This window comes from Macrobrachium nipponense, chromosome 30, assembly GCF_015104395.2.
Source record: "Macrobrachium nipponense isolate FS-2020 chromosome 30, ASM1510439v2, whole genome shotgun sequence".
NCBI classification, from domain to species: Eukaryota; Metazoa; Arthropoda; class Malacostraca; order Decapoda; family Palaemonidae; genus Macrobrachium; species Macrobrachium nipponense.
Genome location: NC_087218.1, coordinates 66,188,968 through 66,215,736, shown reverse-complemented (window position 1 = coordinate 66,215,736; position 26,769 = coordinate 66,188,968). Strand labels below are relative to the sequence as shown.

Here is a 26,769-nt window from a genome sequence, read left to right as displayed (position 1 = left end):
CAAAGAGAATTAGTGAATTACATGCTCTGCAGGATAAAGTAGGATTCAAGGGAGACTCGGCTATTTGCTCGTTAAGACCCTGTTTTTAGCGAGAAAAAACGAGAATCCCACGAATCCCTGGCCTAAGTCATTCGAAGTCAAAGGACTGTCGAGTCTCGTAGGCAGAGAAGCAGAGAGGTCTCTATGCCCTGTTAGAGCTCTGAAGTTCTACCTTCAGAGAAAGCATCAGATGGGAGGCTCTAGACAAGGTCTTTGGTGCGCGGTAAAAGACCCCACAAGACTAATGTCCAAGAATGCGCTGGCATTCTTTGTAAGAAACGTCATTACAGACGCTCATAACCGCCTGTCTGACGAAACAGTTACAACTGTGAGAGTAAAAGCTCATGAAGTGAGAGCTATAGCGACGTCTCTCTCGTTTCATAAGAATATGTTGCTTAAAAACATCATAGATAACGACATTTTGGAGATGCAAACTCAGTATTTGCATCTCATTACTTGAAAGACGTGCGTGTGACATATGAGAAGTGTTTTTCTCTAGGTCCTTTTGTATCGGCGGATACGATTCTGGGTACGGGAGCCGACACCAACCAATCCTTAAATGTATATACTTTTCTTCTTTTTGGATATGGTCGAGAGTCTCTTGCGAACAATGGAGGACTTAGGCTCGCACGGGCGGCCGTCTATGTTGTTCAGTAAGAGAATTCTTGTCATATCCAATTAGTTGAGTATAATTTTTTTTTTTTTTGTTTTTGGAAAATTATGTGTGTGTCGTAGTGGTTTTGAGTTTACGGTGTTGTTGTGACGAGTTCGGGGATAACTCGTAACAATCCTTAGTTCTAACATCTGGTTAGGATCAGGTGGTCGGGATGGTTGTGCTCCTTCATAAGGTGTATTGTCATATAAGTGGATCAGCACCATTGACAAAGTCCTTTTAGGCTCTGCCGAGTAAGCGGATAAGACCCATCGGCAGACCCACCCCAAGAACTCTTGGCCATAGATCATATATCTCGCTAAAGTTTCTTGAGGTGATGCAGACTACTGGGCAAACACCCACGAAGTCTACCACCTATCAGGTAGGAACCAAGGTTTTATTTATACCTACAACATATGTTGTTTACCTGTCTATTCCATATAGAAGCTGTCTCTTACCCTCCACCGAAGGGTGCCAATCAGCTATGTATATATCTGACAGGTAAGTTGATTGTATGAAAATGATATTGTTATGTTACAATAAAGTTTCATACATACTTACCTGGCAGATATATACAATTAAAGGCCCACCCAGCCTCCCCGCAGGAGACAGGTGGAAGAGAGAAAATATGATAGAAAACGGGGATGGTTCCTAGTCCTGCCACCCAGGGCAGGCCGGTAGATCACCTGACCTACCTGTAGCGAGTGGCGCGAAATTTGAATTTCTGTCGGGGACGACGGAGTCTTAGCTATGTATATATCTGCCAGGTAAGTATGTATGAAACTTTATTGTAACATAACAATATCATTTTTTTTTGTTGTAAATTTAACTGCTTGCATAGAACATTTTAGTAGTTTGGTACACCATCACAGAGGCTCTTCCAAAAGTCTAGCTTAGTTGTGGTATGTGCAAACATTTATATAATTTTTGTAGTTTTTAAACTTTTTTTAGAAGCAGAATTTCCTGTGATATCATGTTCATTAAATAGTACTCTCAAGTTCCTCACTGTTTTTACTATTTGTACCTCTACTATTTATATTTACTTAGTTAATGTTAAGCTATTTTCTCATAATCTATAATAGTAGTTTGTGCATGTAGTAAATAGTGTTGGTCTTAAGATACTATCTTGGGCTCTTTTTGACAGCTTTTGCAGTTATAGTTGTCTATTTATCCTTTAAAGGTTCTAGAAGCCACTGATCTCTTAAACTATTCCAATGTATTCTCTTCAGGTAATGTCAATTTAGTGTCAAGCATCATAGTCATGTAAAACTGTACAGCTGCTGTACTAAGTTTTAGTTGTATTTATATCACTATGTACATGTTCATCATTACATGTTTTCAGGAGTTTGTTTATCTCATAATTCAACACTTTTCCAGTGATTTTTTTTTTTTTTTGTGAAAGCTGATAGGTTTTCTTGCAAGAGTATTTTGTGCTTTGTTTCTGTTACAGCTCACACAAGAAACATAAGTCAAAGAAAAGGAAAGCTGGTGATGAGGGTAGCAGCAGCAACAGCAGCAGCAGCAAAAATATAAGTGAAGACACAATTGATCATGGAGGTTGGTGGCATGCAACATCATTCCGTCAGGTAAATCATGAAGGATTTTTGCATAGATTAACTAAACACTGTACATTTATTGCAAAATAATTTTCTACTCTTGTTCATATGTACCATCGTCAAGTACCCGTAATGTATTTATTGAAAATTGACATTGTTAAATCATGTCTTTATCTTGGGTTATAGCGATAAGAAACCTATTCAGATAGCATTATACATTAGTTGCCATTAACTGCCATCCTGGAATTACATTGTTATGAACAAAAACTTGTAACCATAGTCCATATGGACAGGAAATTGAGTTGTGGTCTTAATTTTAGGTTTACAGTGGACCTCCATCTTCAAATATACCTGAAATTACTATCCTATTACTGTATTAATTTTTGAGATTATATTATTAATATAATTTCAGTCATCTTAAATATTTTACCATGAAAAATATATGCATACAGCCAATAACAGAGAGAGAGAGAGAGAGAGAGAGAGAGAGAGAGAGAGAGAGAGAGAGAGAGAGAGAGAGAGAGAGAGAGAGAGAGAGAGAGAATAGTTCCTTACAATATCAAAAATATTAAAATTAAGTTCTATGGGCAAGAGTTCTTCCCCCTGCCAATTCAAACATACGAGAGAGAGAGAGAGAGAGAGAGAGAGAGAGAGAATAGTCCCTTACAATATCAAAAATATTAAAATTAACTTCTATGGGCAACAGTCCTTCCCCCTGCCAATTCAAGCATACGAGAGAGAGAGAGAGAGAGAGAGAGAGAGAGAGAGAGAGAGAGAGAGAGAGAGAGATTTTATTGTCATTAATTTAATCTCATTAAACTTAGTATTATTTGAAAATTAGTCCTGTAAATTATTATTTTGATCATAAAATGTAGTAGTACCCTTAAAGATGAATACATACACATTTAACACTTCCAGCCAAAACAGAAAGAGAGAGTTACTACTATGACATATGTTTCTTGTGAGAGAGAGAGAGAGAGAGAGAGAGAGAGAGAGAGAGAGAGAGAGAGAGAGAGAGAGAGAGAGTTACCCTTATTTAAAAGAGCTAAATGGAGTTTATTACGTATATTTTTTAAAGAATACTGTCACATATGAATGTTGTAATTAGAGTTATATTATTATTAATTGAAGATATTAATAAACATATTACACATACATGTACCATAAAAATTCTCTCATCTCATAAGAGAGAGAGAGAGAGAGAGAGAGAGAGAGAGAGAGAGAGAGAGAAATTACATGAACATTAGTCAGCAACATGCTCCCCCCTCCTGTCACATTACTTGACATAATTGACAACTCTGGACCTCAGCTTAGTACCTGGATCTAAAAAGAAAGATGCAGGGTAGAATGGATTTTCCTTCATTCTTAAATATTTTAGTAATTTATAAACTAAAATCTTATTGATTCTCTATAGCATTCTCCTTAATGAATTGATGTTATTGCTGTTTACATTTAATACAGTGGGGCTCCCCGTATTAACGTTCTCCGGATTCGTGGATTTCTCTCTGGACCATATCTACCCATTATTTGCGGGAAATTCGCCTATTTGCGGTATTTTTATATTGAGAAATATCCAGAAATTCCTGGTTTTTTAAACCAATTTCATCATAAAATGCACTTTTTGTGATAAAGCTATTAAAAAAAACCAGGTACTTTAAAATTTTTAGTGGGTTTTTCTTGAGTTTTACCTATCAAAATAGGCAGTTTTCAGCATTTTTGTAGGGATTCCAGCTATTTGTGGATTCTAAACATTCTGGGGGGGGGGGGGGGCGGGGGGGGGGGGGTGGGGGGGGGGGGGGGGGGGGGAGTCTGGTACACATCCCCTGCAAATAATATTTGAAAATTTTTAAATCATTTATTTATTATACAAAAACATACATCTCTGAGAGAGAGATAGAGAGAGAGACTTATTATTTTTGTTACGTATTTGATGTCATTTAATCTTATTAAACTTACTATGTAATACAGTATTAATCAATATATTAATATTTGAAAATTGGTCAATCCTTTTTGCACCATAAAAAAGGGATTTTGACAAAGGAAAAATCTATTTCTGGGGGAAGACCTGTGTCGCCCGGTGAAATGTTCCTGTAGCACACATTTCTAGGTATAAATAGATGCTAAATATACCAGAGAAAAAAGCTATATGGAATGCTGGAGTTACTACCTCCAGCTCGCTCACCCATATAGGGTGTCGCTGTAGCACAAGGGCAAGTGGAAGCCACTACCACAGATACTTTGCCAATTAGAAGTCTCCTTTCAAAACCCCTCTCTAGATAGGTGCCGTTACAATGTCTACCTTCCGCACCCAAGCTTGGGCCACCTAAAGGGCGGGGGACCAGGAGAAGAGAGGGATGGGTTCACCGGGCAACACAGGTCTTCCCCCAGAAATAGATTTTTCCTTCATCAAAATCCCTTTTCTGGGTTCGACCTGTGTCGGCTGGTGAAATAGTATCAGAGAATTGGCCATACAAGCTTGGTAAATCACAAAATTTTATAGATATATAAGGAAAAATAAAAATTTTCTTAAAATTATGTTTTAATAAGCAATGTAAGAATAGCAAGTTACAAATGGTAAAAAGTATCAAATATGACTAAATCTATACTATCCTGGGACAAACAACAGGTAATGAACATAAAAAACAAATAATTATGAACTATGTACATGTCCAGGAGTGGGTTGATGAGCAATCCAGACTGGGACATAAGGCAGAAAGGCAGGAAATAACAAGCGAGGCAGGTAGGTGAGAGTGAGTATCAAAAGGAGAAAATAATAGCAAAATAATAGAATACAATTATAGAGTTACAAAAACTAGGCCATATCAGGGGAGACAATGCTCCCTGCAGCCACTGCCGAATATGTAAGGGCCTTTAAATTCTTCAGATAGTGGCGTTTAAATACTGTCGGGGATTTTCAACCCTTATATTTTTTAAGATCCTCGAAGTTTATATTATGAAAATAATTAACTGAGGTAGCCACTGCTCGGATATCATGGACATGAGGGACTAAATCTGGATTGGCTTGTTTAATAAAATAAAGAATTTGATGTCTGATTCCCTTCAAGGAAATGGTTCCACCTTTTTCTCTAATAAAAGAGGACCTGAAGACCTTTCAGAAGTTCTGCCCAGATAAGATTTTAATGTAACGATAGGACATAATGATGGGTCCTGTGGGAGAGGTACAATCTTCCATGAAGACCACCTATTTTGTGGGTCTTCATTCTTTGCTAGGAATTTCTGATCTGGGGAGAGCAGAACTTCTCCTGACGGGAGGAATTCAATATGATTTGGTTCTCTAGAGAGAGCTGACAATTCAGATATTCTGGCGCCTGAGGCCAGACTCATTAAAAATAATGTTTTCCTGAGAAGGGTTATATATGAGCATGATTCATTATCAGTATCTGAAGCCAACCTGAGTACATCGTTTAAAAACCAGGAGACCGTGTGAGGACGGTCCACCGGTCTCAGACGAGCACATGCTCGAGGGATAGACGAGAAGTATGAATCTGTCAAATCAATATTAAAGCCAAACTGAAATATCTTCCTCAAGGCAGATTTAGTCGTAGTAATGGTACTAGCAGCTAGGCCTTTTTTGAACAGAGTTCTAAAAAATGAAATCGCCAGATTCATAGTCATCTTCTGGACATCTGATTCTTTTAGAAAGTTGGCTAACTTCCTTACTGCTGAATCATACTGCCTGAGTGTTGATTTTCTTTTGTCTGACTCCACGAACAGAATGTTTAGTGGGTCAATACTAGCATCCTTCTGTGCTGCAAACTTCATGAAGTCCATAAAGTTAGGGCATTCAGAATTCTTGAGGAAGCTTACAATGTCCGAGTTTGTACTATTTGAGTCAGTTTTGGGTTGGGAATCCGTCTGGGACGGAGATTCAACTCTATTAGAAGAGGAAACCAATTGCTCTTCGGCCAGTTGGGTGCTACCAATGCCACCTGTCCTCTGAAAGATCTGAGTTTGCGCAGAACTTTCATCAAGAGGTTTATTGGCGGAAATGTGTAAATCTTCTGCCAATTGTTCCAGTCTATGGACATCGCATCTGTGGTGTGAGCTGGAGGATCCAGATTGGGAGCCACATAACCGGAAGTTTGTTTGATTGGACTCCGTGGCGAAGGTCTACCTGAAGGCCCGGGATTTGTTGGCAAATCCAATGGAATGATTTTGTGTCCAAGGACCACTCCGACTCCAGCGGAGTTGTTCTGGATAGTGAGTCTGCAATGACATTCCGTACTCCTGCCAGGTGAGTAGCTGACAGGTGCCAATGATTTTTTGTTGCCAACGAAAATATCGCAATTATTACATGATTTATTTTGCTCGACTTGGAGCCCCTTCTGTTTATGTGATGAACTATCACTGCGCTGTCCGAGACTAGTCTTACATGAATGATCTTGACTGGAGCTAGTCGTTTCAAGGTCAGAAAAATGGCCGTTGCCTCTAGGACGTTGATGTGGAACTGGCGGAATGTTTTCGACCACGTTCCTTGAACCTTCTTGTAATGGGGGTAGCCCCCCCCAACCACTCAGAGAGGCGTCCATGTTGACTATCAGAGATGGCGGGGGAAATTGTAGTGGTACTGATTTGGAGAGACTCCGGACTTCCGTCCATGGACGAAGTCTTTTCTTTAATATCGGCGGAATCAAGGAGATTTTGTCTCTGAACTTGTTGTTGGCTCTTTTCCGCCAAACCCGATTGATATCCTTCAGTCTGGCTTTCAACAGAACATCTGTTATTGAGGCAAACTGGAGAGAACCTAGAATTCTCTCTTGGGTACGACGAGAAGCCTGTTTGTTCTTGAGGAATTGTTTTGTAGCTTTCGCTATCTCTCTGCACTTCTTTGGCGGGAGAGGTAGTTTGTGTGTGGTTAGGTCCCATTGAATTCCCAACCATTGAAAGCGGGACGCCGGAATGAGACGGGAATTTAATTTGTTTATCTGGAAACCCAGGTATTCCAGGAATTCTATTACTTTGGCTGTTGCCTTGCGACATTCCTCGTTGTTGGTTGCCCAAATGAGGCAGTCGTCTAGGTAAGCTACTAACATTACCCCTTGAGCTCTTAGTTCTTGAACTACTGTCTCTCCTAGCTTGGTGAATATTCTGGGCACTATGTTGAGCCCGAATGGCATGACTCTGAACGAGCAAGCTTGTTTTCCTAGTTTGAAGCCTAGGTATGGAGAGAAGTTTCTTGCTATCGGTACATGATAGTAAGCGTCTGTAAGATCGATAGAGGTGGTGACGACCCCACGGTGAAGTAAGGTCCGCACCTGCGAGACGATCAGCATGCGGAACTTGTCGCATTGAATGTATGAGTTGAGACGGGACAGGTCCAGAATCACTCTTCGTTTGTCCGAGTCCTTCTTTGGTACACTGAACAGTCGTCCTTGAAATTTCAGGTGACTGACTTTCTTTATTGCCTTCTTTTGGAGAAGGTCTTTGGCATAGTCTAGAAGGTCTGTCGTTGGAATCTGACGAAAACTGACTGGTGGAGGAGGCCCTTTCTTCCATTTCCACCCCAAACCTTTCGATACAATACTGTGGGCCCACGAACTGAAGGTCTAATGGTCCCGGGAGAGGTACAGTCTCCCGCCCACCTGCAGAGCCTCATTGACTGGTTGAGGTCTTACTTCCCCTGCCTCCTCTGAAGCCTCTGCCTCTAGAGCCACCTCTCTGTCGGAAGGCACCTCTGGTTCTGCTACTCCTTGCGTGCCTGTTAAAGCCTCGAAACGCCCCTTGTGATTCAAAGGAGGCGTTGAAAGCTGGGGAAGTTACAAGGGCGGCCGAACTCGAAGGCTGTTGAGTCGGTTGACTCTGCAGCAGAACAAACTGTTGTTGTGGCTGCGCCTTAGATGTCGAAGGCTTGTTGATCTGGGAGACAGGAACTGCTTGCACTACTGTCTGAGACTGAGAGGTCTGGAAAGGCTGATACTTCCTAGGCCTTTTCCTACCTTTCGATTGTGGTCCGGGGGTCTCAAACTTCCTCTTGAAGGGAAGTCCCCAACGGACACAAAGGTTCTGGTTAGCTCTAGCCGCCTCGCTGAGGACGCTGTTAACCATGTCCTCAGGAAAGAGGTTGGCACCCCAGATCGACGCCTTTATGAGCCTGTTCAGCTCATGCCTGATGGAAGCATTAGCAAAGACATGCTTCCTGCAGGCTCGTCTAGCCACTATAAAATCATACAGGTCTGACTGAAAGGCCTGTAATAGCGACTTTGTCAGGACCCGGAATAGAGGCTCATCTGCAAAGACCGTAGCCATCAACTCTGCAGTGGTGACTGAGTTAATTGACCTGCTCAGCCTGCATCTTGCTTCGAATTCTGCCTTAACCATGGGGTCCGGAATTCTAGGCAAACGTTCACTGAATTGTGTGGAGGCACACTCTGGGTCGAGTTTGCCCACCGTGAACGTTGCCGGAGCGCCAGCCCAACACTCTAGGTCTCCGGGAAAGAGCAAAGAGGTAGCCTCCGTCTCTTTTAGCTGAGGCATAGGTTTGTCTTCCATTCCGGCTTGCAGTGTCAATTCTGCAATCTTTGACTTGCAAGGAGTCAGAATGTCCTCCGGCGCTACAAACATGGTATAGCAACCTTTGTGGGGTGTCAACTTGGTGTTGACACACTCCCATTCCGTGAGGGTGCGGACCCATGCCGACTGAGCCTGATCCCTAGGGTAAATAACCGTCTCTTTCGGGACCTTGTCTACCCTGATCAACGCTTCCTCGGCTAGTCTAGCGTAGTCCGGGAAGGGGAATTGTAGGCCCGACAGGAAGAACTCATAGTCTTCCATGGGTCGGGTTCCGCAACCTTCAATTGTAAGCTTGCCCTCTGAAAACGGGGCATGCAGAGCCAACCGCCACGGGTTGCTGTTCTCGAATGGCAGAAGCTTGGACGCCTCCAGCACCGCAAAGGACTGTGGTGTGTTTCCGGAGTGGAGGAATCCGGTCACTAATTTCTCGTGGGCCTGTAACCTCTGGGTCAGAGACATGATGGACTGACCCGATGTTTCTAGACCTGAGGCGAGTTGAGTGGACATCAATTCGAGTCTCGAGTCCACTACTTTGCTCATCTTCCGCATGAGAAGATTAGCGAAAGCCTCTTGGTCGAAGCCAGACTCTGCCGGTCTGACTTTGGAAGACTTAGCTCTCGACCCCGTGGGTGGGGGAGTAGCTCTAGCCAAGGAAGTCGAAGACTTGGGAGCCGATGACGACCTGGCGGAGTCTGCCGGAGAAGGCTTGGCTGGTTTACCCGCCTTCAGCAGGTACTTCGTCTTCAAGGTTTTTACCTTGGGGATTACCGAGCCCAACCTATTCCAAGTGGAAGTGGACTTCACAGGGGAAGCCCTGAAAGGAAGGAGGAGAAGAAGGAGTTGGACTGAAAGGAAGACTAGTCCCACGACTACCTGCCTCACTTACCTCCCTACCTACGTCGTGTTCCTCGGTGGCCATAGGCTCTCGGTTCAGGCTGATGGCCGCCACCTCGTCTGTCACAACGTCACACAAGCCCTCTTGGTCCTCCTGGGGGGCTTGGGTCTCCTGGCGGATATGCTCAATGATGGGAGCCGCTACTCCCGCCGGTACTGCTGCCGAAACTGGGGCGTTGGGGTAGAGGAGGGAGCATAACTCCTCCGACAGCACGTAGGGTTTGCCGGCTCCCACGTTCCTACCAAACCCCCCTACCCAGGCCTTAAGGGCTGACATCGAGGAGGTCTTGAGCGCCAGATCAACCAGTAAGAAATAACCAAATTAGGTTCCCCAATGCCGGGGAATTTTCCCAAACTAAATCTGTAACATAAAATTCAGGGTCACAATGAGGCGAGTATGCTACCTACCGACTCATCTGTTACGATCCTAACTAGGTCGTAACACATCGTGCAGGCTTCCAGGTGCCAGACCGCATGTCTCTCCAAGTGGATGACGCAGTTAGCATGAGACCGGCAAACCTCATGCCCATACGGCTTGTACAGGACGGCCGGACAACCCGACTCCTGGCATCGGACCATCTGTAAGTTGAAAAGATAAATGAGTATCGTCAGATAATACTGCTGGAGTTAATTCTGGTGGTATGAGTACACTTCAACTAGATATTTAACCAGCTAAAGGCAATTTCGAGTATAATCTTCAACTTACTTGTTATTAATAAAGCTCTGGATGTCTCCGCCTGCTCCGGAATCCATACTTGGGATCATCAAAGCTATAACCAGCGGAGAGGGCCTGATACGAGCAGAACGGGAATAAGGCAAAACCTAAGCCTGAGTCTGATCGCATCGGAGTAGAGTAGCGAAACCTAACCAATTGTAGGTGCATTCTCTGAGCCCATTTCCGCCCCCACCGGAGTGGGGAGCAGCGATAACATAGAAGATGGAAAACAGAGCAGCAGGAACAACGGTACGTAAAACTCCGGTGTATACCTTCTGGCGTGTGTGATGGTAGACCACACTTTGCCGGAATAAATACAGGCCCGGAGACATACCAACAGAGGCTACATAAAACATTTTCTTAACATTAATCTCTGAATGTCTCCACCTACTCCGGAATCCATAATCTCGTTATCACAATAGCTAAAACCGGCGGGGTTGGGCTGATACGAGCAGAACAGGGAAAATAGGTAAAACCTAGGCCTGAGTCTGATCGCACCGGAGAAGAGAAGCAGTTCCAAGTCAATTAGAAATGCAGCTCTAAGCCCAGTTCCGGCCCCCACTGGAGTGGGGAAGCAGCAATAACATAGAGGAGTACGGAAAATAGAGCGGCAGAACAGTGGTATGTACAATCCGACATATAGCCTACTGGCGAGTGTGATGGTAGACCCCACCTCACCAGAGAACACACAGGCCCGGAGACATACCAATAGAGATTACATAATCTACTAATCACCCAATCTCCTCCGACTAATCTCCTGGATTAAGCTCTACGCTCTAGCTGTCGTTCATCGGTAGGATTACTTGGGCAGCGAGCTAACTAGAAAGCGCCGGAATGAGTCCGGGACAGGGGCGGGAGGGCAGTGTCTGGAGGAGAGTGGACAAGTTGTGATCGCCTGGCCACAGCAACCGATCAGTGACAAACCACCTCTCGGGAGCTGTAAACTAGCCTACCACTAAAGGGGGCAGAAGATGGTAGGCCAACTGACACCCTAAAGGGGGCAATGGCCCAGGCTACACTCAACAAGACAATTCATAAAATAATTGATGAGGAATTACTGAAAGAACTGCGAAAAGGTTGGGGGGGGGAGAAGATCCCAGTCTAACCCTCCGAGATCGGTACAGATCCGGTCAGGTAGGCTAGTATGGCCCCAAAAAGGACGTCATGAAGAGGACAGATAGAACCTAACTCAACCCACCAAAATCAAATCTTCCGATCTGGTCAGGTACGATAGGTCTAGGCCCTACAAGCATGACAAGAGAGACTCTCTGTCCTGGACCACCCTCCAAGCAAACATATCTGCCTGGTCGGGTGGCGGTAAAAGGGGGCACAGGCAAGGGTGGAGGGATATACAAGACCGCTTGGCCTACCCTCCAAAACCTAGCCTAGGTCTGGTCGGATAGGCCAGGGAAGGACATCGCGAAAAACTTCCAACCTCGTCAAAAGTAAAACAATTATTTGAATAGTTTATCACAAAAGTGCATATAATCAAGTGCATTACTGACCATAATCGAAAACTACACTAAAAATATACATGCATGAGTACCGCGAAAGAGAGAGGAATCTTCCTCTCCCAACAATAACTGGCGTACTGCTAGGCTAGCTAGCATGCCAAAAAACACAATACTTGCGCATAACGTATGAAGCATAAAACCGTACGCATGAAGGGGAACTAACACGCTCCTGAGGGGCTGAGGATAATGAAAAGGTGCCCCAAAAGGCTAAAAACGTAAGATAATCGTAAAAAGGGAAGGCCTCAGAATACGTCAGGAGCGAGATGGGCCCTATAATAGGCCAAGGACGTAAGGATAAAACCCGTAAAAATAAGGCTCCAGAAATCGACAGGAGCGAGAATAAAGAAAAAGAATACAAAAACAGTAGCCTAAATAGTGAAGTGCTAAATGGTGGGCAAAATACATCACGAGATAAAAACTGAAATAATCACGCACGCCACGAGTCATGCACCCAAAATGGCGTATCGAAAGAGCGTCATACCTGGTTCATGAGAACAAAAGGACTTAAATAAAGGGCCAAAATTGGATGCATCGTGCCCCCACAAGATTCAAAAACGATAAATGGAATACTCAACTTAGATGAAGAAGCTTGGAGCTCTTGAGAAAACATGCTTCGCCAAAAATCACTTCCTGGGGACAGCGAAAAACAGCGCGTGCGAACACGAGAAGTGCTAAATCAGGAATGTAGGTTTCGGGCAGAAGTAGTAGTAGTAGCGAGCGGAAGGTAGACGTTGTAACGGCACCTATCTAGAGAGGGGTTTTGAGAGGAGACTTCTAATTGGTAAAGTATCTGTGATAGTGGCTTCCTCTCGCCCTTGTGCTATACCGACACCCTATATGGGTGAGCGAGCTGGAGGTAGTAACTCCAGCATTCCATATAGCTTTTTTCTCTGGTATATTTAGCATCTATTTATACCTAGAAATGTGTGCTACAGGAACATTTCACCAGCCGACACAGGTCGAAACCAGAAATGTATTTAGTCATGAAAATAACATCAAAATACACTAATTAGTGAATATTTATTGTCGGAAAAACCTGTGAATTGGTGAATTTCCTGCTAATAATGGGCAGATATGGTCCAAAGAAAAATCTGTGAATAGTGGGTCTGCAAATCTTGAGAATTTGGGGGTTGACTGTGTTGTTAACTTACTACTATTATTTTCTGGGCTCAGCTCGTGTCGCCCTATGAAAGGATCCTTAATATCATTCTTTCTAGGCAAAATTAATCTAAAATTACCAGAGAAAAACAAAATTAAGAAAATGTCAGTAAAACTGACTCGCTCACTCTATAAAAGAAGTGTCGGTATGAGAATAGGGGCGAGTGGGATCACTACCACGAGACATTCACCATTTAGACCTTCCAATCAAAATCCCCACTAGAGAGAGCTGATCTAACGGTGTGATGCGGCCGCTACTACTACTACTACTAGGGACGACCACGGACAGCAGCGCCCCTAGCGGTCATCCTTAATTATTAGACAGTACGCGTTGTACGCATTTTTTCACTTGTGCTGTATATCTTTGGATTTACCTCCTTATCTATCATGGAACGTGCTGCCATCGCATCGGCTAAGTTAAGTGCCTCATAAGTAGTATTTTACCGTATTTTAGTCTTACAGGGACCAGTATTTTCCTTCTAATAGGTCATATACGGTTTCCCGGTCGACTCGTGGCGGCGCCATGCTGCCTCATGTTAAGAATTCCCGGTCTTCCATACTGGGACTTCTTGTACTTATGGGCTTACTTTATCACGTTCATCGTTTTTTACATCGCCTTTTAGCTAGGTTAGCCCGTTTACCATTTCTCTTAGTTTGGTATTTAGGGCTATTCTGTGTTTCTGGCCCAGCATCCCGGCTCTTGCTCTTCATCGGCTATCGCTGGCTCCGAGTAGTCTACTGTTCCTCGGAACAGTTTGCCTCCTCCTGGGCTTCTTTTTCTTTTACTAAAAGTGTCTTTTCACCTTTTACGATGTAATTTTAGTTCTATTTAGGGTGTTAGGCTAGCCTAGGTGCATGTCCATGTATTGGTACAGCCTGGTTTCACGTGGCCCTCCACGGTTGTGTTGCTATCGCGGCTTAGGCCACTTGCGGTCACGTGTTCCATCGCACCTTTTACCCTTCCCCTTCCCTCCCTACCAGGTATAGGGAGGGGTCTGGGGGACCCCTTGGTTGCCATGACAACCTCAGTAGCCTTCCTCCCTCCTTCTCTGAGGAGGCCAGGGGTTGGTTTTTCTTCCCAGCTGGGGTATAGGGCGACCACTTGTTTCGGGTACCGGGTCACCGAGCGGGTAGTTGTTGGGCACGGGGAGGAGTAGGCCACCCCCCCCTCTCTCTCTCCCGCCGCGTTACGCCGGGAAACCCCCCCCCCATTGCTCAGTCCCCACCTTTCCCCCTACTACTAATAACGAACGGAGCCTTCCCGCCGCAGGCTGGGGGCACCTTTGGTTTATAGTTCGTCTGGCTCCGCCAGCGCGGGGTGTCACTACTAGTGGTCTATTGCTTGCCTACTATATCCTTCCCATTTTTTCCCCGCTAACCGTAGGAGAGCTTGCTTCTTACCCGGCACTCTCTAGTAGAACGGGGAAAAGAGACTGAATATTTATTTCGTTATATATAAGGATATACCCTAAGTTTTACGATGAATTTTAGTATTTATATAACTGTGTGTATACATCTCGTCGTTTTCCGTCGTGGTTTCATCTCTCACAACCACCACACCTGGTGGATTCTTTCTCTTGTCTCCGGCGTAGCCTTGGACAAACTCCAACCCATCTTGTTACCACACGTATTATGGACGGGCTCTGGTTTAATCTAACTTTTTTCTCGCTCCGGCCGTGCAGCGGAGCAATTGTTAGGCTGTAAGTGTTCTCCTGATGCTTATGTATCTTTCCACTTACAGGCTACCAACTGTCAGGTCCTAGGGTGCAATGCGACTCTGTACGACCCCTGCGCCCACGATGAGTGCAGGACTCACGCCGCGTGTGCTACGACTCACAACGCCATGATCGTCTGGCACCTGGAAGCCTGCATCCATCTGTTATGACCTTGTCAGTCAGCTGGTGGGGGGGGTAAGTCGATTTTAGACTTCTTTATCGTATTACTAACAACACTTAGTCATAAGCTTGTTAAACCCCGTCCCCGCCACTAGAAGCTTCATTTCGCCTTCTCTTTCAGGCTGCCGGTGTGAGGGAAGTCGCCCTAGCAACCCTGAAGGCTTGGGTGGGCGGCTTCGGGAAGAACGCCAAAGCCAAGGGCCAGCCATACATCTTGGATAAGAAGCTGGCCGTCCAGATCTTCCCCGGCGGCAAATCAAACAGGATACGTTGACCCTATCTCTGCTGCAGCCCCTCTCATCGCCTCCATCCAGCAAGAGGTGCAGCAGTCGTTCGGGGGGGGCCGTGGCCACGCAAGAGCCGGTCCCAGACGTCGCAACCTTGGACCTAAATATTGAGCCTATGGCGGTAGGTGCGGAGGATTTGTTGTTGGTTGAGGTAGGTGTGTCGGGGCGCCAAGGTCTTTCCTTGGGCGCTCCTGGATCTTCTCCTGTCCCTTCTTCTACTGCTTCTTTCCAAGGCTTTACGGGATCTGAGATCCCTGCCCGCTCTCCCGCTCTCTCTGTACCCCCAAAGGTGAAGGGACAGAGAGAACAGAAGACCCTCCATAAGACGACTTCTAAAAAGTCGTCATCGTCTTCTTCAGTTAAGAAGTCTTCGACTTCCTAATGCTGACGGCGGTGAAGGCTAAGCCGAGCTCTTCATACTCCAAGAGCTCTAGAAGCAAGGCTTCTAAGGAGAAGGCTCGCGCTCCTGCTGAGCCAATGCCTTCTCCGGCCTCCACCGCATCCACTCCGGCAACGCCGGTTGGGAGTAGACGGGACCGAGCACCTTTGATCCCACTGCCTTCTCAGCAGTGGTGATGCAACAGGTAGGAGAGATGGTAGGCCTCGCAGGTCTCCGCCCTCGGAACCAAGTTCGAATAGATGTTTGCACAGCTGCGAGCACCCTTAGTCAGTCGGGCCAGTCCATCCAAGATCTCTCTAACAGAGTAGAGAGAATGAGGACCGAGTAGCTGGGCTTGCTCAGGCTCCTCATTCAGTCTCCCCAGTAGAGGTGCTGGCATTCTCCAGCTACCTCCTTATGAGTCGCTACCAGCCTTCTCCATGGATAACCCGTGGAGAGTGGCCGCTTACGCTCCATTCAAGGACGGTATGATCTCTGTCCCGGAGTGTGGAACTCGAAGGATTGAGGACTTCGAGTTTTATCCTCCGGGATTGACTCAGCCTTTCATTGGATATGCTAGGCTGACCGTGGCGCCCTCACTAGGGAGGACAAGATCTCCAGAGAGAACGTGCTTTATAGTAGAGAGCACGCTCAGCGGGAATGGGTTCACTGCCTTGAGGACTGGGAGTGTACCAACACTAAGCTCCAGGCTTTCAAGAGTCCTTTCACTATTTTTGCGACGGAGGAGGAGGCTTTCTCTCCGTTCGCTACCAAAAATAGTGGAAGCGACTCTTCAGGCAGTCTCAAGGATGAGCCCATGCCACAGCTGAGGGAAGCGGATTCTACTTCTCCGCTCTTTCCAGCCTTCGGAGAATTGTGGGAGAACTTGCTGCCACTTTCACGCTTGGTAAGCTCAAACCGGACTGTGCAATGGACAGTTTGGCGAAAAGCTTCCAAGGCTGCCTGATACCTTGATCAGGCAGAGTTCGACGCTCGAAACTAGGTTTGGAAGATCCCTCAAATTCTCTAATTATCACTGAGATGGCTGCTCTATCGTATGGCACAGAACCTCTAAGATTCTGGCCAAGTCTCAGCTTCAAACAGTTCAGACGGATGCTTTCGACTTCTTCCAAGCTAGGAGGAACTGCCGAAAGCACGTTCTGCAGGAATGCATATTAGGCATGAACCTAATAGACTCCTGGCCTTCCAGCATGTGGGGGGCGGACCTCTTCCCAGAGTCCGCGTGAATGAGGTGCACCATGAGGCTGCTAGGCTCAACCAGAGCCTTAGAGCTAGGTGGGGTATCTCCTCTAAGAGGAAACAAGAATCCGCCCCCGCTGCTAGTAAGAAAACTAAAGAAGTCTGGTAAAAGGTTCCAGCCTTACCAAAAACATCAGCAGCAACAGCAGTTCGTTTCTTCAGGCCGTCCCAGTTACCCAAACAGGGACAACCTTCAACCTCAAAACAGACCCAACCCATCCTCATGTTGTCTCCTCAGTCGCAACCCTCGACCTCCTACGCACTCTCGCCGGCCTTCAACCCTATGTATGAAGGTCAGGCTTACCCTCCCTTTAATAGGTATAGTCGAGAGGTAGCAGAGCGAGAGGCCACTTTCGCCAGCGTGGCACAGGAAGAGCGACAAGGGGTAGGCAGTTCAGAGGAGGGCGTGGAGGTCAACCCGCCCAACAACAGTAGGCTCCCCAGGTAGGAGGGAGGCTGTTCCTCTTCCGTCACAGGTGGGGGTTCAGCAATCGGGCAGAGCATAGTGTCCAAGGGATTGGGTTGGAGTTGGATCAAAGATCCCCCTCCAATCAATCATTTTTATCAGGAACCTTCAAAGGAAATTGACAGATTATGCGAGCGAACTCCTTCAGAAAGGAGCTATTGCGAGAGTCAAGCATCTAAAATTTCAAGGTCGCTTATTCAGCGTGCCAAAGAAAGGCTCAACAAAAAGAAGGGTAATCTTAGACTTGTCAAGGCTAAACTCTTTCATTCGTTGCGACAAGTTCAAAATGCTTACCATCTCGCAGGTAAGGACCTTACTTCCTCGTGGAGCCGTCACATGCTCCATCGATCTTACAGACGCCATACTATCATATCCCTATAGCCAGGCACTTCCGCCCATTCCTAGGATTCAAACTAGGAAATCAGACATTTCTCATTCAAAGTGATGCCCTTCGGTCTGAATGTAGCCCCCAGGGTATTCACGAAAATTGCAGAAGTGGTGGTGCAACAATTGAGAACTCAGGGGATTGGTTGATCTGGGCACCAACAGTCGAGGAATGTCTCAAAGCCACGAAAAAGGTAGTTCAATTTCTGGAACATCTGGGGTTCCAGATAAACAAAATGAAATCCAGACTTACTCCAGAGTCTCGTTTTCAGTGGCTAGGAATCCAATGGGATTTGTCTTCCCACAATCTGTCAATTCCAGTGGTCAAACGGAAAGAAATAGCCAAGTCTGTGAAACAATTTCTCAAATGCAAACAAACATCAAGGAGAAGCCAGGAAAAGAATCCTAGGTTTCTCTTCAGTTTGCCTCAGTGACAGACATCCTCCTGAAAGCAAGGCTGAAAGATTATAAACCAAGTTTGGCGATCGAGAGCAAACGCCAAATCTCGAGAACAAGTTGTCAGTAATTTCCACAGATCCTTCGCAATCAACTCCGTCCATGGACAAAAGTGAAGAACCTGGCCAAACTAGTACTCCTTCAATATCCCCTTCCAGTGTTAACCATTCACACGGATGCCTCCCTGTCCGGGTGGGGGGGTATCCTCAATTCAAACAAGTTCAGGGGACTTGGTCAGTTCAGTTCCGCCAGCTCCACATAAACGTCTTGGAAGCAAATGGCAGTATTTCTTACCCTGAAGAGACTTCTTCCCCCTCCGAAAAAGTCTCATCTAAGACTAGTTTTGGACAGTGCAGTGGTAGTTCATTGCATCAAACAGAGGAGGGTCCAAATCCAAACATGTGAAACCATGTCATGATAGCCATCTTTGCACTAGCAGACAAACACAATGGCATCTGTCCGCCACTCACCTGGCGGGGGTAAGAAATGTCGATAGCAGACGCGTTTGTCCCGGTCGGTCCCTCTGGAATCAGAATGGTCCCTGGACGACAGGTCATTCCAGTGGATATGCCGGAGAGTCCCAGGTCTCCAAGTAGATCTCTTCGCTTCACAAGCAAACCACAAGCTCCCTTGCTATGTGGCCCCCAACCTGGACCTCTGGCTTATGCCACGGACGCCCTGTCGTTAGATGGAATCAGTGGAGAAAAATTTATGTCTTTCCTCCAGTGAATCTTCTCTTGAAAGTCTTGAGCAAGCTGAGGACTTCAAGGGACTAGTAGCCCTGATTGCTCCAGACTGGCCCAAGAGCAACTGGTATTCCTCTGCTTCTGGAATTGGGTCTCGACCTCAATGGATTCCCAATCCCAAGCTGTCACAATCAGTACAAATGAGGACTGTGTTCGCTTCCTCAGGAATTCTTCAGACCCTAACTTTATGGACTTCATGAAGTTTGCGGCTAACAAAGATGCTAACATTGATCCACAAAACATCCTCTTCCTAGAATCAGATAAGAGAGAGTCAACTATTAGACAATATGACTCAGCTGTTAAAAAAAGTAGCATCCTTCCTGAAAGAATCAAACACTACAACCATGACAGTTAACTTAGCTATATCCTTTTTCAGATCCTTGTTTGAAAAAGGTTTTAGTAGCTAGCACTATTACTACTCATAAATCGGCTTTGAAGAAGATCTTCCAGTTGGGTTTCCAGATAGACCTAACTGAATCTTACTTTTACGTCTATCCCTAAAGCCTGTGCTAGACTTAGACCTTCTCAAAGGCCTACTGCAGTCTCATGGTTCTTAAATGATGTCCTCAAACTAGCATCAGATACTGACACTCGTCTTGTACATTCATAATGCTTCTTAGAAAGACGTTATTCTTATTAAGCCTAGCTTCAGGAGCTAGAATTCAGAACTGTCGGCTCTATCCAGAGATGCGGGGTCATGTGAATTCCTCCCCTCAGGAGAAGTTCTGCTTTGCTCCGGATCGTAGAAGTTTTTTGGCTAAAAATGAGGATCCTCTTGCAAGGTGGGCTCCTTGGAAAGTCATCCCAACTTCCACAAGATCCTTCTCTCTGCCCAGTATCAACTTTAACTTTAAGAGCCTTTCTATCTCGCACATCCTCAAGATCCTCAGGTTTCTCTCTTCATGAGAGAAAAAGGTGGTACTTTATCAGTAAAAGGAATTAGACAACAGATCCTTTACTTCATTAAACAAGCCAATCCTGATTCATTTCCAAAAGACATGACATCAGGGGAGTAGCCACCTCAATTAACTACTTTCAACATATGAACTTCGAGGATCTTAAAAAGTATACTGGATGGAAATCTCCGACAGTCTTTAAACGTCACTACCTAAAGTCCTTGGAATCTTTAAAATTTTCTGCAGTAGCAGCGGGAAAACATTGTTTCTCCTGATACTGTATAGTAGTCATAGTATAGATCCAGGGTCTCCTTTCTACCTACATCGTCCAAACATGCCTCACCCTATCGCATGCTACTCGGATACTCTAGCTTAGCCGCTGAGATCATATTGGTGGATTGTCCTTATTTTTTTGCTAGGGACATCCACACTATGTACTTATAATGTACTTCAGTGTACCTACCCTTATTTTTATAGCTAGGGTAGGACACAATGTGTGTATATTATGTAAATACCTTATTTAAGTGAATCTATTTTGTTACATTGCATTGCATTATTGTATATTACTATGTTTAATATAAGTTAATTTTAAGTACTTTATATTATTGGCTTTCTTTTTATATCATTGTTTAGAATAAGTTAGCTTTAAGTACTTAGTTTGTATTCTGTAATATACCTGATTCACTTATATTATATCCCTCTTTTTTACAACTGATTTTCATTTGTCCTTTTTCCCATCTTGTCTGTTTCTCTGGTACTCTTTCATAGGCCGACACGAGCTGAGCCCAGAAAAAGGATTTTGACGTAGGAAAAATCTATTTCTGGGTGATTGGCTCGTGTCGCCCTATGAAACCCACCCTGTATTTGTTTGCCCTCCCTGCAGGACAAGATGTTCATAGATTAAGGATGACCGCTAGGGGTGCTGCTGTCCGTGGCGTCCCTAGTAGTAGTAGTAGCGGCCGCATCACCCGTTAGTATCAGCTCTCTCTAGTGGGGATTTTGATTGGAAGGTCTAAATGGTGAATGTCTCGTGGTAGTGATCCCACTCGCCCCTATTCTCATACCGACACTTCTTTTATAGAGTGAGCGAGTCAGTTTTACTGACATTTTCTTAATTTTGTTTTTCTCTGGTAATTTTAGATTAATTTTGCCTAGAAAGAATGATATTAAGGATCCTTTCATAGGGCGACACGAGCCAATCACCCAGAAATAGATTTTTCCTACGTCAAAATCCTTTAAACAGTAACAATATTGTATTTGATGTCGAGATATCCTAGAGTTCTCACTGAGGTCTTTTACCACTATCATGGACACACCAAGTATGATCATTCGAAGATGTTGATATTGAAGTAAATTTTTAACTAAAATGTATGAGTAAGGAATTTTGCTTTTTATGTACTTTATACTAGTACGTACTATATAAAACATTCAGCCTTTTCTTATAAGATACAAACGACTACGAATTTTGGAGTCATTGGTTCATAAATTTGTAGTTAGGTAATATTTCTATAGATGGGTGTAACTACAATTAAAGGGTAAGCCCAGGACTTAGCTGATAGATTTTTCAAACATTATACAGACTCTGTAAACAAATTATTTGAATAAATTTCTAAATTTAGTTTCAATTAAAAATATAAAAACGTACTTCAGGGGGTTAAAGTATATATAAACAGTTCTGTTTTCTAGACAAATGTTTACAGTATACATAATGCCTTTGGACATAACAAAGGAATCCATGTACAGTAGTTGAATATGATTCCTTTGTAGGGAAGCAAAACCTTAAACAAGTTTTGATAGATCCAAATGATAGGAATACATACTATTAATACTGATAAGATAGCATTAAAAAGATCTTTATAAATTTGTAGACTTAATAAACTTAGAATTGTAATCTAAAGTAAACTTGCACATATTCTTAGGCCAGGCAAGACTAAATTCTGCTTAGACTAATAAGGTAGTCTCGAGAACTTAACCAAGCTGTTAAGTTACGTGCGGATTCAGGTAGTTTATAACATCTCATATGAAGTTGCATCTTCTTTGCAATAAGCCATGTTACTTTTATTATTCTTTATTTTTCTGTATTCATGACCCAATATCATACTTACAGATGGTCCCAGTAGTATTTTTTTTTTTTTTTTAAGTAGATGCCAGACAAATGCATGCAAAAAAAAAAAAAATCAGTGGTAACATAAGAGGATATGTTTCGAAGATGGATATATATTTTTTTTATAGTAAAACAATAAAATAAACTGCTGAGTACCTTAGGTACATTGTGCTCATCAGTTAACTGTCACAGTGTCAGTGACCATAGTAGTATTAACACTAAGTACATAAAAAAATTTTAACTCATTTTTTTGTTATGAAATGACTTTATGTAACCATTCCCCCACCCTACACTCCAGTTGCTTAGCAAATTATAAATAAATTTACATAATGCAAAAGGAAATAAAAATCCTGTCAAAACCTGGTAGATATGTATGAAGGATCTTCGTATTTTACTTTTTATTCACTGAAGGAAATGCAAAAAATCATGATAGGTTTAGAAGTTAATCAGAATTACTACTTCAGTATTTGTAATATCTTTAGTAGTTATACTTTTTGTAATTCCCTTATGCTATGTTGTAAGGTAAAAAATGAGTTAAATACAAACTTATTTATCTTTTTTTCCAAGTTGTTTATTCAAGTTAAGAATATTTTATTTGGCCACAGCTATGTATTTCAGTTATGCAGCATTCTTTTTGTTTTATGCTATATATTTCAGTCATGCAGCATTCTTTTTGTTTTGTGAACAGATTACTGGATCAATTGCAATCCAACTTGGAGACAAACCAATGTATGTAAGAGCATTAGACAATGGACTTTTTACTGCTGGAGCACCTCATGATCAAGGTAAAAAAAAAATATTATTTAAGATTTCCTTTGACTTATACTGTGATAGGAAAGTCCTTTGATTTTGGTTTTTTACGAGTCTGACTAGGTACCCCATGAAAAAGGAATGCTTGCAAGGACTGAGATGGCAGGCCTCTTCAACTTAAAATTTTCTAGATTTTAAAGCCCCCATGCATAAGCCTGCGCAAGTGACAAATATTCATTCTTGAAGTATAATTCCATAAATGAGAGAATAGCAGACCCATGGATCTTAACAATGTGGGTTGTGACATAAGGTGAAACACTGATACAGGTGGCAGAGGCACATGATAGTGTAAGTTGCCCTTTTAACTCTTATATCACAATAACTAGGGAATGGGGTCTAAAGATATTGATTTTCATATTGTTATTATTGTATTCTTTATTATACATAAATAGTTTAACCTATCCATGAGTTAATATTCTTAACTATCATAGGGCTGGCTTGAAGGGTTTCTTCCTACTGATAGATTTTTTTTGATGAAAGCCAAAAGTGCCCACCTTCCATATGTCATGCAACTTAGGGAAAGATTGGGGTCTGCATTTTCTTTTTAATTAGGGAAACTAAGATCATTCTCAGCCATTGGAGTGAGAGTGGCTTCTTAGTGGTAGGATGTAAGAAAAGAGGACCATCTGAAGAGATAGCCATGACATATACTAGGTAAACTGAAGTGACTGGACTGGGCATGATGTCCAGTTTGTAATACTGGTTCACTTTACAAATAGTACTAGGTAATAAGGACCCATGCAGGAGTAGGACTTGGCAGTGCAAAGGATTAGAGGATGGAACTAAAGACTTTAGTATTGAAATCTATACCAAATGTATAGAGTAAGGTGCATGTCCTCAAGCATGCTTCAGTGCTCTGAATTTTTATGTTCTGAAGACAAAGTTCAATATGGAAATTATGCATTCAGTTTTACCAGCTCTTCACTCGCCCTGGGGACTGGATGGTGCCCCTGGACATGCAGGATGCATACTTCCATGTCCCTATCCATCTGGACTCCAGGAAGTACCTGCGCTTCTTCCAGAACAAGGTTTTTCAGTTTCGGGAGCTGTGCTTCGGGTTATCGATGGCACCTCGAGTGTTCACACAAGTTTTAGCCTCTAGGGAAGTGGCTTCACCTTTTTGAAATAAATGTGTTGCTTTATCTCGATGACTCTTTGGAAAGCCAGTGTGCAAAGGACTTGAGGAGGACTCTCAGCCTGATGCAGTTGTTGGGCTTGATGATAAATGTACAGAAATCACACTTGATCCTGTCTCAGAGTATTCTCTATTTGGGGATGACTTTGAGCTCTCAAGCTTTTTGGGTTTTTCTCTCCCCCAAGAGAGTGGAGTCATGCCTCCTAACAGTTCAGGAGATCCTCGCCTGTTCGTCTTGTTCCGCAGTGTAATGGCTGAGTCTGCTGGGGAATCTATTATCAGTGGAACAGTTTCTGAAGTTGGGAAGGTTTCACATGAGAACATTGCAGTTCTTCCTGAAGGCGAACTGGTGCAGGAAAACTCAACCAGATTCAACGATTTTTCTGATTACCAGCAAAATCAAAGAAGACCTTGTTTGGTGGCTTTTGAGAGAAAGACTTGAAGGACTCACTTCATCCTCTGCACCCTGGCCTACAGTTTTACTCAGACGCTTCAGACATAGCATGGGCTTTCAGGAGTTTGTTCATTTAGTGTCAGGCAGAGTAATTATGGTGCATTCAGACAATTTCACAGCCTTGATCTACATTTGGAAACAATGGAGGACACACTCCACTCTCTTCTTGACAGCAAGGGACCTTCTTCTGTGGTCAGAGATGAATCAAGTCGTCCTCATCCCTCGTTTCGTTCAGGGAAGAATGAACGTTCTGGCGGATAAGTTTGCCTCGATCTTTGGAAACTCTGGGGAAAGCCATTGGTAGACCTCTTCACCACTTCCAAGAACAACTGTCTTCAGCTATTTTTCTCTCCAGTCCCAGATCCCCTAGCTTGGTCAGTCGACTTGATGCTATTGGACTGGACAGGGCTAGATGTCAACACACTCCCTCCCTTTGAAATGATAGGGAGGTTGTGAACAAAGCCAGGTCTTATCAGAATGTTTACCTGACCCTAGTAACCCCATTCTGGTCTAGGAAGGAATGGTTTCTGTACCTTCTTCAGATGTTAATAGACTTTCTGAGGCTCCTATCTCAAAAGAAGTTATTGCTCAAACAACCACATTTTCATCGGTATCATCAAGGGTTGTCCGCTCTGACCCTGACAGGCTTCAAACTGTCAGGAATCTTGTTAGAGCAAAAGGCTTTTCGTGCAGAGCTGTGGAAGCTATTGCAAAGTGCAGACAGGCTAAAGTCTCTTCTTCCGAGACCTCAGTGAGTGAAATAGCTGACTTCCTTCTCTATCTGAAGAACACTAGGAAACTGTCGCCCTCAACTATTAGAGGCTGTAGGGCTATGTTGAGCTCGGTGTTCAAACACAGAGGTCTAGACTTGTTGACAAACATTGGTCTTTCAGATATCATTCAATCCTTTGAAACTTCTAAGGTTACAAAAGACTCTGTGGCATGGAATTTAGACGTCGTTTTAAAGTGCCTTTCAAACTTTGCTTGGCTTCAGTGAAGAATTTGATGAAGAAGACACTGTTTTTGGTAGCCTTGGTGTCAGCCAAGCGTGTTAGTGAGCTACAAAAGAGTGGGTTTCACTCAGGGAGATGTGTTCTGTTCTCCTTCACTTGGTTTTCTCGCCAAGTATGAGAATTCTTCTGATCCTTGGCTACATTTCTTCATCCTCAAGAATTTAAAGGACATTCTTGGGCCAGAAGAGGAAGAAAGATTTCTCTGCCCTTTAAAAGCATTGAGGTAGTATTACCTGCATAGGACAGAGAAGATCAGAGGGTCATCTTCTCGCCTCTGGTGTTCAGTCAAAGATCCATCGTGTCCACCATCTAAGAACACTATCGTATTTTCTGAGAACTGATCATTGAAGCCCACTCTCAAGTTAAAGAAGAAGAGTTTCAGTTTCTGAAGGTGAAAGCACATGTGAGATGTGTTGCCACCTCCTTGCTTTTCGGCATAGTTTGCCTTTGGCTGCTATTCTTCAGTCGAGATCTTGGAGATCAAAATCAGTGCTTGTGACTCATTTGAAGGAAGTAGAGAAGGTCTTCAAGAGTTGTAGCACTCACGGTTCTTTATCTATTGCTGGCATGGTGATAGGAGCAGTAGCATAGGAGATTGTCTGTCCCCATATAAATTTTGCCTTGTAATCCAGGTTAACCGAGTCCATGGGAAGTCTGGGGGTACACTGTACTGGGAGTACCTCCAGTTGTGTAGGTGAGTTTGGTTAGTTTGTTTTTAAATCTGGTTTTTGCCCAGGGCAGGGGCATTATTTTTTTGTTGTTCTTTGGTAAGCCAGCGGTATGCCCCCATGGCCTCAAAGAATATCCCACTGATGCATAGGCGACTCCTGGTCTTGCAACCACTCTCTCTACTAAGTAAGATGAGTGGCAACCAGAGGCATTAGTCACCTGCAGCAGCTCACTTATGGTAAGGTATGACAAGCATTATGTTAATGCTATTACTTATTGTCTTTTTTGAGAAATTCTTTTTATTACCAAAGGAGACTTGCTCCACTTTCTTCCACCTATCAGTGTATGTAATTGCTTGGTAAGATACTGAAATGAAAACTATGTATTTTTATAATATAATTAAGATTTATTGTGGCCAAAACTGAATTGGAGGATGCTGTAATGTCATACCTGGTGGTCCAGGAAGTGGGCAGATACCTGTCACCTGCACTAGCAATGGCAGTGCCACCGTGAAATTTGAATTTTGGTCTGCCATGGTAGGGAACCTACAGTTATATAATTGCTTGGTGGGTACAAAATAACTTAGTTTTATTATAAAAATGTCATTTTTCACAGAAGGATGTACTATATATAAACAACTTTCCCCCCTACTGTTTGGAGTAAAATGACGAATAACAAAGAGATTAATTTCCTTATCCATTGTTTTAGCAGTATGAATGAATAACTGTTGGACCACTTTTGGAGCCACTAGGTAGG

At 43.7% G+C, this 26,769-nt stretch overlaps 1 protein-coding gene across 1 annotated transcript in view; it reads left to right on the top strand.

The window, feature by feature from the left end:
- The first annotated feature begins 283 nt into the window (after positions 1-283).
- Positions 284-26,769, top strand: part of LOC135202185 (protein FRG1-like) — a 41,270-nt gene continuing 14,784 nt past the window's right edge. The window contains exons 1-3 of the mRNA XM_064231440.1: positions 284-388; positions 2,101-2,277; positions 22,621-22,717. Of these exons, the coding sequence (XP_064087510.1) occupies positions 284-388; positions 2,101-2,277; positions 22,621-22,717 (379 nt within the window). The remainder of the gene's footprint in view (positions 389-2,100; positions 2,278-22,620; positions 22,718-26,769) is intronic.